The sequence below is a fragment of the Vombatus ursinus genome, unplaced genomic scaffold, assembly GCF_900497805.2.
Source record: "Vombatus ursinus unplaced genomic scaffold, bare-nosed wombat genome assembly UNPS02014786.1, whole genome shotgun sequence".
Taxonomy (NCBI): domain Eukaryota; kingdom Metazoa; phylum Chordata; class Mammalia; order Diprotodontia; family Vombatidae; genus Vombatus; species Vombatus ursinus.
Window position 1 is genome coordinate 5,182,013 of NW_020954564.1, and position 18,100 is coordinate 5,200,112.

An 18,100-nucleotide genomic window follows, 5' to 3' on the forward strand; every position below is an offset into this window, starting at 1 on the left:
GTATAAAAATTCACATATATACATACACATATATATGTGTGAGCGTATATATATATATATATGTATATATTTGTATATATACACACACTGGTTGTGCGGTTGAATATACTATATAGAGAGATAAATCTAGATACATAGGCATATTATATATATGTATGTATATATATGTATATACATACATACATATATATGCTACTCACACATACAACTCTATCACATATACTTCTTAAATAACACAAAGGACGTTGATTTGTTCTCTCACGTGATCTGCGTACTTTAAGTCCAAAATTAAACTTCCTGTCTGACTGGGGCATGAGTATTTCTAAAAGAAATGCACATTCCCTACTTCAGACCAAACCCAAACATTTAAATGTAGAGGATTTAAAGGCAAAAACAGAGAACACACCAAGAACATAGGTTAAGGGGCCTTGAAACCTGAGTTCCTATGCTGAAGAACCCTTAACAAACCACTTGACCTCTCTGTGCCTTGTTTTCCTCGAGAAAAGGAGACAATAGCCAATTTGGGGTTGAGTTTGAGAATCTCCTGAAATAATATATGGTAAAATATTTTAAAATGTAAAATGGTATTATCAAATATCTTCCCGAACACATTGAACTCCTTTATATATCTTTAATTTTTGATCCTAAGTACAATATAGTTGATATGATCCATTCTTGGGAAGGCTATGATTTGTGCTCCAATCAATTTGGCAGACCAATGAACTCTGGGTCTATAAAATAAACAGTACTTCCTGAAAAGAGTGTAAATCAAAGAAGTTGAAATTCATGGATCAATGAAGATGAGAAAGGCCAAATGGTTCCTTTCAACTTAGAGCATGGTAGAATGGATAGAGGGCTTTTAGTCAGGAAGACTTGGGTTCTAATTCTGCCTTATACTTAGTTTTTTGCCCCTGAGAAAGTCACTTAACACCTCTGTGCCTCAAGTTTTTCCACATGTAAAATGGAATTGATCATTTCTAAAGTCCCTTCCAGCTCTAAATCTATGATTCCCTAAACTTTGACATTCTATTATCTAACATCTTTGTTCTAAATTTCTTACAGAACCAGTATCGTGAGTTTTATGTGCTAACTGTAAGTTCTCTTCCAATTCAGTGTTCTATGTTCTAGCATTTCAAGAGTTCTAAGTTCTTTTCCAAATTTGATGTTTCCTGATTCTATGAAATTCCATTAAAGCACAAAGTCTACTGCCAGGGTAGGTTATAAGCTCTGAGTAGGGCATGTATCAAATAATAAACAGGTCTCCCCATTGACCTCAGCTGAAAAGCTAGGACATTAGAAGGTTTTCATTTTGTTGTATGAAACACATTAGTTTATTATCATTAAAAAGAGGCTCTATATCAGCCTGAGTGATATTGAAAAACTCAAATGACCTTTGGCTTATCAAAAGGACATCCTCTCACACAGTGGAACCATCTTATCATCAGCAAACATCCAAGTCCCACCTCTCCACCCTACCTCCCAGTAAACAACTCATGGCAGCAAGCCTTCTGACTTACTGACTCCTGGCTTCCCTCCCTCCTTCTCCAATCACTCACCATCACAGAAATATGCAATATATGCATTTGGTCATCCACAATCTCTGAAGGCTCTTGAAGAGTGGGAGGAGTGGCCCTTGACAGCTGCCCAGCACTGCCCATGGAGACATGGAAATAGAGGGTGCCATTTTCTAGCCACTGCTGCCGCCAGTGCACCAAGGAGATGTCTGCTGCTGTTCCTGACATCTCTAGAAGAGACAAAAGACAAGTAGCTGGATTAACTATGTGGCCCATACTCCGTGTTCTGGAGACACTTGTGAGGAAGATAGGATAATAAACAGCTTTTTAGGTGGCACCAAGATTATTCTGTAAAATTGACTTCAGCCACTCATCAAGCTGGAGGTGCATAATAAAAGAAGCTAAGCAGAGCACTGAATTATATTATCTTGAATAAGTCATTTTCTCTCTCTCTCAGTCTCAGTTCCATTATAATACAACTATTAGCTCACATTTATATAGTGCTTTAAGGTTTAAAAAAACCCTGTATTTTCTCACAACAATAACATGACATACATAGTACTAGGGTGATTAGCCCTAATACTAAATGATAAGCTCAATGAAGGCAGAGACTATGTGTCCTCTTAAGCTTTCATCCCTCCTAGTATTCCATATACAGTGCATACTTAATGTTTGTAGAATTGAATCCCTGTTGTATGGATGAGGCAAATTGAAAGAGCAAGTGATTAGTCTTGGACCACACCACTTAAAAATAGGAGTCCCATGGATACCTATAACCCAAGTTAAATAAAGTGATTAGACTAGTTTTAGATGAATAGATTTTTGTCAACCTGTCCCACTGAAAAGGTTGGATTTTTTGTTTTGCTTTATTTTGTTTTTGCTTTGTTTTAGTAGTAGTTTTGGTGGACTATTATCCTTATTTCTCTAAATATCAGTTTTACATTTGTATAAAATTCTTTTCCACTGTACATGGGAAGGGGCAGAACAGGATCTGAAATATAAACTCTTTACACTTCCAATTGAACTAATTGTACTAAAATTCAACAAGAATAAAAAAATAAAATTCTTGAATAGTTTTATAGAAAGGCAGATCTTAATGAAACATCAGTATAAAATAATAATTACTATTTAAGAGATCTCTATGACTTCTGGGCTTGCCAGCTTTCTTTTTAGAAATGCTTTAGTATTACATTCATTTGTGCTATATTAGTATTCTTTTGGCACAGCTTCATAGGCTATTAAAATATTATCATCAATGAAACTATGAGTCATATGTTGACATTCCTTAGATCTGGGTTCTAGGTCAGAGTCTGTCACTGCATTGTTTTCTGACCTTCCTTGGTAAGGCCATTTCTCTCTGTTTAGGTTTCTTTATCTGTAAAATGAGGGGTGGGGTGGGTGCCCTAGATAATGCCTAATGTCTAATTCTAGAGCTAAAATCCTTTTATCTAAAACTTTAAAGTCAGTGATCTTATTAGTATTGATATCCCTTCCACCTATGTAAACTACAGCCTCTCTTCTGCATGGCAAACAGCCTTTGAAAATGTCCATCAGAAAAAAAAATGCATCACAGGATAATAGATGTAGAATTGAAAAGATTTCAGAGGCCATCTGGTATTACTCAGTCATTTTACAGGTAAGACAACTAAAGTCTAAAGATGTTCAATTACTTAACTAAGGTGTACAGGCAGAAAGAAAACAAAACAAAATAGAACAGAGGCAGGATTTGAACCCAATGTGGCACAGTAGAGAGAACACAGGGCTTGGAATCAGGAAGACCTGAGTTCAAATCCAGCTTCAGACACTTACTAGCTGTATGACCCTGGGCAAGTCACTTAACCCTCTTTCCCTCAGTTTCCTCATCTGTAAAATGAGCTGGAGAAGGAAATGGCAAACCACTGGAGTATCCTTGCCAAGAAAACCCCAAATGCGGTCACAAAGACTCAGACATTCCTGAAACAACAGCAACAAAACTTGTGACTCCAGAGCAACTGCTCTTTCCACTATACTGTTACCCTGTAGCTAACCTGGTGTTAAGCCCTTTGGAATTTAATTACATTGATTTTCAGACAAAAAGGATGCAAAACCTTTCTGGCTGGAAGCTGTGCTCTGCTGGCAAAATCTCTGTGAAACCAGAATCATATCTATTCTGCAAGCAGACATGGGAGGAGGACTTTGGTGGAAAACAAATATCCTACATTCCAATATTCTTTATTCTAAGATATTATCCAATTCTAACATTTTATGTTGTTACATTCTTTGTCCTAAAGTTCCTACATTACCAGAAAAAATTAATAAATATTTTATTATCTTCAAAAAGGCATTTGAAAGGAAACCACCTACTACCAAGTGATTAATCATAATGATGATCTATACACATATTGAGGGAATCGATGAAAATATGAGAAATAAGTAGGCTTTTAGAGAAAAAAAAACACTACAGTAGACTAAATCTTAATTCTTACAAATTGTCTAAAAGTTAGAGTGCTTGTGTTCTCAATGAATTTAGTGAATTGCAAGACAAAATTGCATTTGACTCAGGAGGAAGCTTCAAAGATTCTCCTCCAATATGGAGTCCTTCTTGGATATATTTAAATTGTATAAAATTTCTTAATAAATGCAACCAATGCTGCTTAATGATCCTCTGATTATTTACATCGAACAAAGCATAAAACAAAAAAATGGGTGCTCTTCCAAATTGTTTGCTGCTATCTTTGCAGATGCCTTGTGCACGATTTAGAAGAAAGAGGGATTCTCTAATAATGCTAAAGTTCTCCAGAAACACCCATTTGTGGATGATATTGTGTTTTTGCTTCAAGCTCCCAAACATTACAGGGCTTCCTCAATAGAATATATACTTATCAAGATGAGACTAGACAAATAATCCATGACAGAAAATCAAAATGGATGAAAAATGTCAATTATCCAGGCTATTACGTGAAGTTGGATTGAATAGGCATGTCAGTATATGTATTTCAGACACTGTGGATCCAATTTAATCCAAATCAAAAAAGAACTTATTAAACACCTGTATATAAGAACATTAATAGGCAAGGGAAAAAAAAAGAAAAAAGGAAAATAGACCCTGTCCTCAAGGAGCTTACATTCAGAAATGCACGGATTTTTTCTGTTTAGATCTATTTTAAGCTCCATTGGGTTTGATTATCATTTCTGTGCTGATAATTCTCAGATTTATTTATCCAGCTGTACCCTCTCTCCTAACCTTCAGTCTTACATCTCTATATAATCTTCTTACATAATCTTAATAATCTTACATCTCTATATACATCTTCTATAGAAGCCTATAGGACTTCTTGAACTGGATGTCGAATAGACATCTTAAATTCCACATGTCCAAATCTAAACTCCATATCTCCACTCCCCACTCCATCTCTCACCTCTTCCTAATTTTCCTATTATTGTTGAGACCACTTCAATCTTCCCAGATACCAAGGCTTGCAAAACTAGGTATCATTCACAAATTCTTATTTTCTCTCACAAACCTTATCCCATCCAATCTGTTCTGCCTTGATAATATCTGTAGTATACTATATATTATCTTCTCTCCTCTGACACTGCCACCTCCTTGGTGCAGACCTTTACTACCTTATACCTGGACTTCTGGTTGATCTTTCTTCAAGTCTCTCTCCACTCTAGCATATTCTCCACTCAGCTGTCAAACTGATATTTTCAAAGGACAGATCTGATCATGTTACTCCTCTATTCATCAAACTCCAGTAGCTCCCTATTACCTCCAGGATCAAATATGATATCCTTTGTTTGATATTCAAAACTCTTCTAAAATATACCTCTCCTACCTTTTTCAGTATTTATACCTTACTTCCCATCACATATTCAGTGATCCAGTGGCACCAGTCTCCTTGCTGTTCCTCAAACAACAAACTCCATTTCCTGGCTCTCTGCATTTTCCACTGGCTTTCCTCCAATTTCCTGCTTGGAATTTTCTCACTCCTCATCTCTGTCTCCTGGTTTCCTTCAAGTTCTAGGCCATATTCCAAACCTTTTACAAGAAACCTTTCCTGATCAACCTTAATGTTACTGTTTTCTCTCTGTTGATCTGTATATATCTTTTTTTTTGCTCAAGTGGACAACACGCTTTCTTTCACCTTGGAGTGAGCTCTTTGAGAGCAGAGAGTACTTTTTTTTTCCCTTTGTTTTTTTTCCCCCCATTTATTTGTATCCCCAGAGCTTAGCACGATTCCAAGCACAGAGTAGACACAAAAAAAAATGCTTGTTGACTGGTGCTTCTAGAGATGTATCCATTTTAAGAACTAAGTTTTTAACCTGAATTGGAATAAATTTGAAAATAAAACACTCAAATTTAAATAATCAAATGTACTCAGGAAACAAGTATTCAGTTCATTAACTTTTGACTAAGAAACTACATGTTCTGGGGAAAAAAAGCTAAACCACATTATTTTGGAAGCCTGCAAATAGAGGCTGTGAAAGAGCTATTAAATAGAGGAAACCTGGGTAAAATCACAGTAATAATCAACGTACCAAGAGGCATACTGTGAAATGAGTTCCTATTTGCAAAATTGTTGGCTATAGATTTTTTTGTTTCAGAAGGAACATAGCATAATAGATATGCACTAGACCTGGAGGCCAAGAAATCTGGGTTTAAATCTTGCCTCAGATACTTGCTAGCTGTGTCAGCTTAGGTAAGTCATTTAACCTCTCTATGTGACTTTTTCCCCATTTGTATAATGAGACAGTTGTATTTGATAGCCTCTAAGGGCCTCTCCAGTTCTAAATCTATGATCCTACAAATTTGTGTATTATAAAAATGTTCACTGTGATTTCTTGTAAGTTCTTTAAGGGATCATGTTAGATTAATGAGTTATATGAATTTATTAAAAAATATGATTAAGTTATTTGAGTTCAAAGATATTTCTATCGGTCTTCAAGTCCTAGGAAAAATCTGGCTGATAAAGATTCATTCTATTAGCATTTGCCTTAAATAACACTAAAAGCAGATGCAGGGAAAGAAAGTTTATGGTAGGGTTTCCTGCCCAACCCCCCCACGCCTCCGCAATTGAAGTAAATTTCCCTGACTGCCCAGCCAAGAGTTCTTAACCTTTATATTAATGAAGTTTTATTTGTACAGTAACTTTCTATGAGATGCTCAGGGCTCACAATATTTCATCATTTAGGGAAGGCAGGTATTAGAACTATCTAATACTAAAGATTTGGAAACACAATGAGATTTTTGTGATATATCTAAGATGCTTGAGTTATAAGTTTGAAGAGAGAAAATTTAACCTTCCCAGCCAAGCAGAGAAGGTAGTTTAGTGTGTGTGTGTGTGTGTGTGTGTGTGAATACAACAATAACAACAAAACAGCCCTAGATTCAGGAGGTCTGCTTACAAGTTCTAGCTTTACTATTTCCTATCTCTTTTTCTTTCTTCTTTTTTTAAAGGCAGTTGGGGTTAAGTGACTTGCCCAGAGTCACACAGCTAGTAATTGTTATGTGTTTGAGGCCGGATTTGAACTCAGGTCCTCCTGACTCCAGGGCCAGTGCTCTATCCACTGCACCACTTCGCTGCCTCATATTTCCTATCTCTTAAGCTCTTCATTTAACTTCTTGGCTCTCAGTCTTCCCATCTGTAAAATGAAGGGAGAAGGGTTGAACTTGATGATTTCTAAGTCCTTTGTAGCTCTACTAGTCTCTGTTACTATGGAAAGAGCAAAGGATTTAGAATCAAAGGACATGGTACCTAAAACCTGTTACCTGCTACCTAAAACCTATGTGACCCTGAGTGAGACACTTTACCTTTCTGGACCTCAGTTTCTTCATCTGTAGGATGAGGGATTTGGAATCAATGTCTTTTAAGGGCAGCTAAGTGGTGTGATGAATAGAGAACTAGAGTCAGGCCTAGAGTTCAAATAAAACCTCCAACACTAGCTGTGACCTTGGACAAGTCATTTAACCTCTGTTTGCCTCAGTTTCCTCAACTGTAAAATGTGGATAACAACAGCAGCTACTTTGGAGGGTTGTTTTGAGGATCAAATTAGATAACACTTGGAAAGCACATAGTATAGTGCCTGGCATATAGCAGGCACTATAAATGATTAGCTCCTTCCCTCCTACCTATTCTGAGGTACCTTCCTACTCTAAATATATGATCCTACAAATAGGAGGGGGAGAAATCAGTCCGGATTGCTTTGGGGAAATTGCATAGTGCTTGATTCCAAGGTGCTTCCTAGGGTGAAGGGGAAATGGCAAGAGGGGAATACACACACACACATAGATTATATATACATATGTATATTTACTCAAATATTTTCCTAGTAATTACTGTATTACTGTGAATTTTTCATTCTTCTAAAGTGTATGACTTATAGGGCTAAACAGACAGATTCACAGTGGGCACAAATGAGTAACAGCTTACATCCGATGATGTCCTTATGTGCACAAGTTGGCATAAGAGATTTCACTGAGGAATTTAATGCTCTAAAAAAGGTGGTGGGTCAGGCATTTGGAGATAGGGAGGGATAATAGGTTCCAAATGCTACAGAGATATCCATGGAAAAGATCCAGATGAAGGCTCCAGCATAGTGGATATAAGGATAAGGACGTATGGACAAGAATTATATAGGATGAAAAAAACAAACAAACATGACTGCATTATAATTTGCCCCATGAAATGAACACCCACATTGATGAGTGCACAGATCACGGACATAGAAGAAGCTTCTCTTTAGCTCTCACATCAGGTCTTTATAGTTTGGGTTCTGAGGTTTCTTTCAACTCTGATGTTCTATGTTCTTGATTTTGACTACCGTCTCTTCTAGCTCTAAAATTTTAGCCTCTGCAATTCCCCTGCCAAATATGTTTTGTGTCTGATTGTAAAAGTATTAAAAAAGGGTCACAGCTCTGTAGATTCAGTGGGCCTCACATAAGCTGCTTTCCTCTTCACTCAGGGCCACAGTCAATCAGCTACCTATTGCCCTGGTTCTATGCTGAACCCTGAGGCTGTGTCCCAGCAAGAAGCAAGGTTAGGCCATTAAGATAAACTTCCTTGCTCAGCACCCAGCTAATTATTCTATCAATCTATGCAAGGCAATGGCAGGAGTCACTGAGTGCCAGCTGGGGAGAGGCACTGCTGGCAGGCACAGAGGGGAATATGCTCCCTGGATTAACCTAAGCAGAGCTGGCAACTTCGGTACCCTGGGTGTGGGGGAATGGAGACTGAGAATCACCCAGCACATTCAGCCTCAACTGTGGGCAGAGAAGGCAGCTGAAGTGATTTGAGGTGTGGTGGAACTTCCCTGTATGCCATACCCACCTTCCACCCCCTACACACAATTGCCCTTTCTTGTGTCAGACATTTCCCCGTAGATAGCTACCTCTCGAGATTAAATGGTGTCCATTGCCTACTTTGTTTGTTAAGTTCAAACATTCCTTGGAGAGGTATTCGTACTTTTCCTAGGTATTAGCTCTTATAGGATGAATATTCTTGTAGACATACAGAATTGTTGAATTAATATAAGACACTTTAGAACAGAGACTGCTGGAACACAACATTGGATATAAAAGCTGGAGGGAACCTTGGTGAGTGAGAAGTCCACCCCCATCCTTTTACATATAAAAACACCCAGCAGTAACTTTGTGGCAAAGGCAAAAGCCATAGGCATTAAGGTAGGGTTCCCTTAGTTAGGCCAGGGTTCCATGGTTAACCAAGGGGCAACTGGACAGTCAGAAAAGTATCTCCTTGAGCTTTGCATTTTAGAAAGCACTCAGTTCTGGCAAATGCCAAATGGAAACAACTATGAACACAGTGAATATTGAATCAACACAATGTCTAAGGACTCTCTTTCCAGCATGGAAAAAACTCTGTCTCAGAGAAAGAAAAATATCGACCGGCCCCAAAGCAAGGAACCTCCCTGAAATGCAGCAGAGGTCCTTATCCAGATAATCCAGCCCTTCCTCCATTAAAAAAAAAAAAGGTCAAAGAGATAGAGAGCGCAAGAGAAAGGCCAGACCCAGATTTCCCGCTGATTGATTTTCCAATTGCATTTTCTCTTTTATATTTCTTCATTCATTACATATAAACATTTCATTGAAGTCTTCAAGTCATATTACAATCAAACTTGAAGCAAAGGGGCACTAAACGCGTTTGGTTGGGAACCAAGACGATTCCCATAAAAGCAGATTATGCTGACATGATGAATATAAAATGAAACAGCAGATATTAAAGTTAGAGAATTGTTACTCTATGCCTTCCGGCTCTGTGCTGACTACAGTCCCTGCTTTCCTCCTACCCCCATCCTTTGTTTGACTGAAATCATAAAGAAACACAGCAATGGCCTTTTTGCCTCATACCTTTTTCCCTCAATAGGCTACACCTCTTGAAATATTCAGCAAGCTCAAATTCCCTCAAGCTTCCCATCCAAGGTCTCCTCTAGGTCTAAAATTTTATGATGATATGGATAGGTGGTCTCCAAGGCCCCTTCTAGTTCTAACACTTTTCATGTACTGAGGTCTCTACCAGTTTTAACATTCAAGGATTGTACGATGTTATGACCAGCAAGAAGATTCAGACTATATCAGTAATTCTAGACAAGGCTATATGCTCCCTTATTTGTCATGGGTGGCTGCTCTTCCCTGCCAAAATCAACTATGCTCTTCTTTTTAATGTAGTTAGCTTTCCCCCCCTAATCTATGGAACTTATATTTTAATTTAATTTCTGAAGGTCATTTTATTATAAGCCATTTTGCTTAGACCAAGCCATCTTGGTAACACCTCCCATATGGATAACTACTCCTGTATGGAATTTGGGAAAACATGTTGATTCTCCAATGAATGGTTTGTAAAACGTCGAAGACATCTCATAAAGGAGGACTTGAATGAGATGTAATATCACATTAGAAGTGGGGAGTGTCATGAGACGTGCTCTTTCTAAGCATGTCTCATGAGTCTGAGAAATAACCAAAAGATTTAGAAGGGAACAAGAATCATTGCTCTTACTCACTCCCCTCCCCATTATTTATTTGTCAAGTCTTATTCGTTCTACCTTTTCAGATTCTACCTTTCTCACATCTATTCCCCTCTTTCTGCTTACCCTGCAACCCCCTACTTCTGGTCTTCATCACTTTTCACATGGTCGTGGCGATAGTGGGCCAGCAAACATTTCTTACGTGCTTCCAAATCATCTCACTTATTAGAGTCTTTTCACTCCCCATTCTCTCTTCCCCATGAGCCAAAGTGGTATTCCTAAAGCACAGATTTGATTATGTGACTCTCCAGCTCAGTGAGTGAAATGAATCAATGAACCTTAACATTTATTAAGCCCTTGCTATATGCCAATCACTGTGCTAAGCCATGGGGATGCAATACAAAAGCAAAGACAGTCCCTCCCTTCAAGGAGCTTTTATCTCAATGGACAAATAAACACATATGGGGGAGTGCTGTGCAGGGAGAGACACTTTGTTCTAGAGCATGGAGTGGCGGAGGATGGCGGTGGATACATAGGAGAGTAAATTTACACACCCAGTTGAAGAGCAATGGTGGAGTTGACTTGATGGTTTATGGAGGGAGCTGGGGGAAGGAAAAGCCATGAGAAATTGTTAAGAAAACCTCTGGAAATAGTAAAGTGAAACATGGCTAGGGCTTTCTTCAAACAGAGTTCAAAGATCTCCTGAGGCTCCCCACTACATCTAAGATATCCTTTGTTTGACATTTAAAGCCCACCATAGTCTGCCTTTCCACTACCTTTGTGGGCTGATTGCATTCACCATATACTCTATGATCTGGCCAAACTCACTACCTTACTTCCCCCCCGCCCCTTATATTACATTCCATCTCCCAGGTCTGTTTCTATAAAGGCTGTCCCCATGCCTGGAGTTTTCTTCCTCCTCCCCTTCACCTTCTAAGTACCGTAAAGGCCCAGATCAAATACAACATCCTTCAAGAATCCATTCCTGATTCCCTCAGACTTTAGCATTTCATCCTTCCCCAAATCTCTTTCTATTTACTTTGTATATAACCCATATTTACTTGTCCGTGATCATGCTGTACCAGTGGTGTACTGGTAAATGTTTAACAATTGGTTCTACAGGAAAAAAATAAAAAGGTATCTACAGTACCTTTTTCAAGTTTAATCTGCATTATTAAAACTTGCTCCAGCACTTTCTTAAATGTTGACAATCAACAAAACAATAAATCAAGCCCTGATCTGGCTGTTTGCTGATTTTCAAGGTGTAAATGTCCACAATGAAAATTTATCAATTGGATCTCCTGAGCCAGTTTGAGCTCACTCTAGCACACCACAGGTCACATCCCTCTAGTAGAATGTAAGCTCCTTGCGGTTAGGAGCCCAACTGACTTTTGTGGTGGTGTTCCTAAAACTTTGCAAAGTGCCTGTCTCATAGAAAGAATATACATACATACATACATACATACATATTATGTATGTATATGTGGTTTTGTTTTTTCATTTAGAAGTAAAAAAAAATTAAAATGAATTTCAGTGAATACATACATACATATGTAAACATACATACATACACATGTGTGTATATGTGTGTATGTAAAACACCTATATCAATATATCTCTCTCCTTATCCCTTATAACAAACAATGAAAGGTGGGGCAGCAAATCTAACACAGAGAAATTTGGCATTATATGCAGTATTCCACACCTTTAGTTTTTCACCTCAGCAAAGAAGGGGTGGGGAGATGTACCTTCTTATATCTCTCCTTTGGGACCAAGTTAGGCTCTTTTAATCTCATGACATGCAGCTTTGATTGCTTTATTGCTGTACATTCCATTTGTATTTTTGTAGTCATTATATATAGTTCCACTGATTCTGCTTACTTTGATTCATATCAGTTAATATGTCTTCTAATTCTTTTTATTCATCAGATTCATAATTTCTTATAGAACAGTAATATTCCATGACATTCATGTACCACAACCTGATTGGCTGTTCTCTTAATCTCTGGACATCTACTTTGTTTCCTGCTCTTTTCTAGTACATTCAAAAACAAAACAAAACAAAAATGTATTCATAAATACTTTGGTGTATATGGGACCTTTAAAAGAATCATAATCCTAAAAAATTCATTAATCTCCTTGGGGTTATATGTCTAGTAGTTGAAAGAATATTAACATTTTAGCTTTTTTTGGTATAATTCCAACTTATTTTCCAGTATAGCTAAACCAATTCAAAACTCCACTAGCTTTAACTATTTCCATCTTTCATCATATTTGCCAGTTTTCAAGTTGCAAGTTAAACCTAAGAGTTGCAATTCTTTTATTATTAGCAATTTGGATCATTATTTCATATGCTTGTTAATTGAAGGATTGAAAAGGGGGAGTAGGTTGATTTAATGCCATCTCTGCAGCTAACCGTTCTGTGACCCTGGTATAATTACTTCACGTCAGCAATTGGTCTAAGGCTTCTCATTTAAATGGGAATATAAAACCTCCATCAGATTTAGAGAAAAAAGGTGGCAAGTCAAAATTTCACTGTTCATTTGATTCAATTCAACTAGTCAACAAGTGCCAGGTTTGCAACACATCAGTTTTGTGGCCTCAAAGAAGTTACTTCCTTTCAGCCTCAGGTTCCTCATTCAACAATGAACAATTATCAGGTCTTCTATTCAACACTTTTATAATTTTATGCAAGTCACTTTTTCTGGGTTTTCTCATCCAGAAAATGAAGAATATTTGATGACTCAAGATCTTTAATTCCCTTTTAGCTCTAAATTCATAAATAGGCATTTATTGAGTAGTGGGTTAGGTGCTTTGAAGGATTAAAAAAAAATTGGAGACATGGTCCCTGATCTCAAGAATCTTATATTTTATGCCTTCAAAGTGATTAAGTATGTATAATTGAAACATTGAATTAAGAGGTACAAACAAGAAGTATCACATTCCTGGAGATTTGAAACTCTTACTTTGGACAAGACAATCCATGGAAGACTTCCTGGAAGGGTTCACACTTAAGCTGGGGCTTTAAAGAATTAAGCAGAAGTAGTTGGGTAAGTGTGAGTGAGGGAGAAGAGTTCATATATGAGACACAGTGAGAAAGAGCTTAGATACCAGAACTGGTAAAGTAAAAAGAAGAGGAAAAAAGACTGAGGAGCCTGTCCTGACTGGGGCAGAAGAAGGTTTTGTCTAGCAGTTCAGAGCAGGACATAAGTCTAGTTGGAGATTAAGAGAACAGAACAACTGGAAGAACGTTTGATTTGAAATTGAGGAACCTGAATTTGAATTACAACTCTTTCACTTAATAGTTTTGTGACAACAATTTGTTTCACCTCACTGACCAATATCTTCTGATCTGTACAGTAGAAATCGTTTTTTGTTTGTTTGTTTTTTTTTACTTATCTCATAAAAGTCCTCGAGTCAGGAATACTCATCAGGAAGACTCTGGGAAAGTCACTTAATCTTGTTTGCCTCAGTTTTCTCATCTGTAAAATGAACTGGAGAAGTAAATGGCAAACCACTCCAGTATCTTCTCCAAGAAAACCTTTAAAGGGGTCACAAACAATTAGACACAAATGAAAAAAATGACTAAACAACAACAAAAAAACATAGAAATTTGAGTTGTTTCATTATTTTAGTTGTTACTATAAAGGTGCCTACTATAGAATTTTTAAAAATGAAGAGTTTGGATTCTAAACTGTAGACAAAGAGGAAATATTGGAGTTTCTTGAGCAAAGGAGTTGATAAAAAGTGGTTATTTATGAATCTTAGTCATGTGGCTGTGTCTAGAACACATGGCTGGAAAAAGAAATTGGAAGAGTAAGAGTCTACATAGAAGACCAGGGACAGGGCTGTTACTGAGTAAAGGGATTTTCGTGTAATATTGTGAAATGAGTATTGAATGATTGGGTGGTATAGTAATAAATAAAGAGCCCAACTTAGAGTCTGAAAGACTTGGGTCCATGTGTCACCTCTGACACAGACAGAATGTGTGACTCTGGGCTTCACTTCTCTCAGCACTGCCAGAAAATTCTCCAAGAAAATAAAGATCAAGCAGGTGTTGCTCTGTACTGAGAGAGGGAGTACCAGAATTATATTTGTAGTTTGTTTCTCCACTAGACTATGAGTTCCAGTTATTTTATTTATTTTTGAAAATTTCCCCTACCACTTAGCATAGTGTACACTGAGGAAGGAAAAAAAGTGTTTAGGATGTTATGATTTAGTGTGGGTGTATATGCATTGTATTACATTGTACTAATTCAAATGTCTGATTGCATGAATCTATACTGGGGTGGTGGTGATTAGAATAGAAAGGAAGGTATGACAGTGGAAAGCAAAAAAATGGCATAACTTGGTGGCTGATTAGATATGGTAAACAAAGGAGAAATCCATAATCCATTTATTTTGAACAATTTCTATTTAAATATAATATTGATCATTTTTAGGTCACCTAAATTCACACATCAATTTTTTTCTTCTCTCTTTCCCTACAAGAAAACAATCCTTTGTTAGAAAGAATTAAATTAGGGAGGGAGAGGAGAATTAATAGTTCAGGGAAAGAAAAAAAAACTAACATGATGAAAGTCTAAAATGATACACAATGTTCCATGTCCATTGTTCAACAACTCTGCAAAGAAGCTGGGGATAGGGGAGTACTTTGACTCTTTTAGGGTCAAATTTGATCATTATAATTTCAGAGCATTTAGTTTTGATCCTTTTGTTATTTTTCTTTCCATTTATATTTCTGCAATCATTCTGTGTATTATTTTCCTGATTCTGCTTACTTTGATTTGTATCAGTTCATATGTCTTCCCACGCTTCTCTGAATTCATCATATTTATTATTTTTTACAGCACAATGACATTCAGTTTCATTCAGGTGTCACATGTTTAGCCATGTCCCAATTTTGGGGCATCTATTATTTCAAGAAATGTGTAACACCCTACAAGATTCATCAAGTATGAGATGATCCAAGGAGGGAAGATATTAAGAACTAAAGGAGTGCATTTAAAAAGAGATGACCCATGTCCCTTTTTGTGTGGCAGTAGCAATGACTAGTATACCTGGTGCTTAATTACATGGCCATATAGAATGTACCCTTTTCAAAAGACCAGGCAAATTGTAAGACAAGTCAGTGAGCCTGTCATCCACACCCTGATGCTCAGTATAGAATCCTCTGTTGTTACAGAGATGTCTGACTCCACAATTTAGGGTCAAGCTGGTTCCTAGAATAGTAACCTAATAAAGTAATAGACCCCAAGATTCAAGTCTGACAAGAGTCACAAGATATCTATATATATTGATTGGATGAAATAGTAACAAGTCACAGGCTCTATAGTAGACCTGGAAAAGGCCATAGAGATCATCTAATCTATTTCTGTCATTTGGCAGGAAAGGAAACTGGGGCCTAAAGAAAAAAATAATCACTTTTGTGAGGTCCTGTAGCCAGTACCGACTTTGAGATCATGCTATTATACCAAAGGTGTCCTAAACATCTAATTACAAACTTGGAACTAGAAGGGACCTTCGAGTCTACCAACTCCAGCTCCTTCATTTTATCGAAGAGGGACCTGAGGCTCATAGAGTTTAAGTGACTTGCCCTGGGACACACAGCTAGTGTCTGAAGTAGAATTTGAACTCGTCTGCCTAACTCTAAGTGTGGCATTCTATCCAGTCCATGCTGCTGGTTATCGTTAAGGTGGGTGCTCCTTGGTAAACTCAAACTTTGTGGTCAGGGCAAGAGTTGGGAAAAGGATTTAGTGGTCCTTTCCCACTCTGCCCCCGCAACCCCCGACCCAGGGATCCCAGGAGAAAGCTCTGCTCTAAGGGATGAGTGGAAGGACACAAGAAAGACAATAGTCCCCTGTTACAGACATTCGTCACTCCAGCCTCTGCCTCCAAACCCTGCAATTCAGCTTTCTTTGGCATCATATCCTTCATACAAACTGTTTTCCAAAACTGCTTTGCTGAGATAAATAATACAGTTTACCAACTTAAATAATGGAGGGGAAGGGAGAAATTAAGAGGTATTGGCAAGGAAGAAAAACATATCTTTTCAGATTAGATTTGAAAATATATGGAGAGTTGATGGAATTGAATCCCATTACTCCTAGTTAAACCACCCTAAATAATTTCACTCCCTTCACAGTGTGCACACACACACTTATTATATTAGCCCCATCACTGTCATTTAGCTAAGCTATACACACGTAGCTTTTCACATTTTTTTCACGTCTCCTCAGAAGGCTTTGAGTTTTCCTCACATACCACTGAACTGATGCCCAAGAAATCAAAAGAGGTGTGGGCAAGGGACTGAGTTTTGGTAGGGTGATCCAGTCACTGACACAGTGTCATTTGATGGGCACCAAGAAAGTCTTTCTGCACCCAAATATGATACAGAGGAAAAAAGCACTGAATATGGAGTGAAGACCTAAGTTTAAATCCAAATTCTGTCACTTACTATCTATGTAATCTTAGATAAGTGACTTCATCTCCCTGGGCCTCAATTCTTTATCTGTAAGGTATAGTGGTTAGGCTAGATAATTTATAAGGTCCTGTCCAACTCTCAGTACTATGGTTCTATGTCTTACTCAAAGTAAACAAGTAATCCTAAGCTCTTTCTTAATATAGAAATATTACAAAGAATATATCACTGAGTAGTAATGAAGGTGAATTCCTCTTCTCATGTCTTAACCCTGAATTTCTTGCCTCCTGTCTGGGAAATGAAACAAGGAATTTCCACCTGGATCTGTCTGTCTGCCTTTGTCTCTCTCTCTCCTGAGGCATATGGTACATAACCAATCACTTATTTCTCTTCATCTTATTGGTGTGGTTAAGTTAAGCAATCAACAAGCATTTATTAAATGCTTACTATGTTTCAGGCACTTTAACTGCTGGGGATACAAGGTAGTGCCTTCTAGATATGAGTTTGTATTCTATGGGACATCCTGTTTCATATGAGAGACTGAAGGTCAGCAAAAAAGTTTGCACTATATAAATGAATCTGAGAATCATATGGATAGAAGTTATAATGGAGCCCAGGGAGTCTGATGAGATAATGAAAAGACATTTAGAGGGAGAGAACCAAGGACAGAAATTTGGGGGAATACCCATCTTTACAAACTGTGATCTGGAGAAAGATGTAGTAAATGAGATGGAGAAGGAGTAGTCAGACAAGTAGGAGGAGAACTGGGACATGAAGGTATCACAAAAACTCAGAGTGTAGAAAATATTCAGCAAAAGAGGGTGATTGGTGATGTGAAAGATTGTAGATGGGTCAAGAAGGATGAAGGCTGAGAAAAGGCCATACGACCTGACAATTAAGAGATTACTAGTAACTTTGGAGAGAAGAGTTTTAGTTAAATAATGATGTATGAAACCAGAAAGCAGAATATTTAGATGAGAATAGGATGAGAGGAAGTGGAATCACTGATTATAGCCAGTTTTCTAAAGGAGTTTAGCCACAAAAGAGAGAAGAGATATAGGATTACAGTAATGGGGAATGGTAAAATCAAGAGAGGTTTTATTTGTCTGTTTTGTTTTAATAGAAATGAAGTATTTTTAAGGTGGAAGAGTAGCTAGTAGTTGGAGGGGGAGGAAGAGAGAGGGAAAGGGAGAGGGAGAGGGGG

General features: G+C 37.6%; 1 protein-coding gene across 2 annotated transcripts in view; it reads right to left on the reverse strand.

The window, feature by feature from the left end:
* Nucleotides 1–18,100, reverse strand: part of LOC114047046 (astrotactin-2) — a 1,078,351-nt gene that overhangs the window by 922,551 nt on the left and 137,700 nt on the right. For both annotated transcript variants that reach the window (XM_027867720.1, XM_027867721.1), the window contains exon 2: nucleotides 1,557–1,744. In XM_027867720.1, coding sequence (XP_027723521.1) covers nucleotides 1,557–1,744 — 188 coding nt within the window. The remainder of the gene's footprint in view (nucleotides 1–1,556; nucleotides 1,745–18,100) is intronic.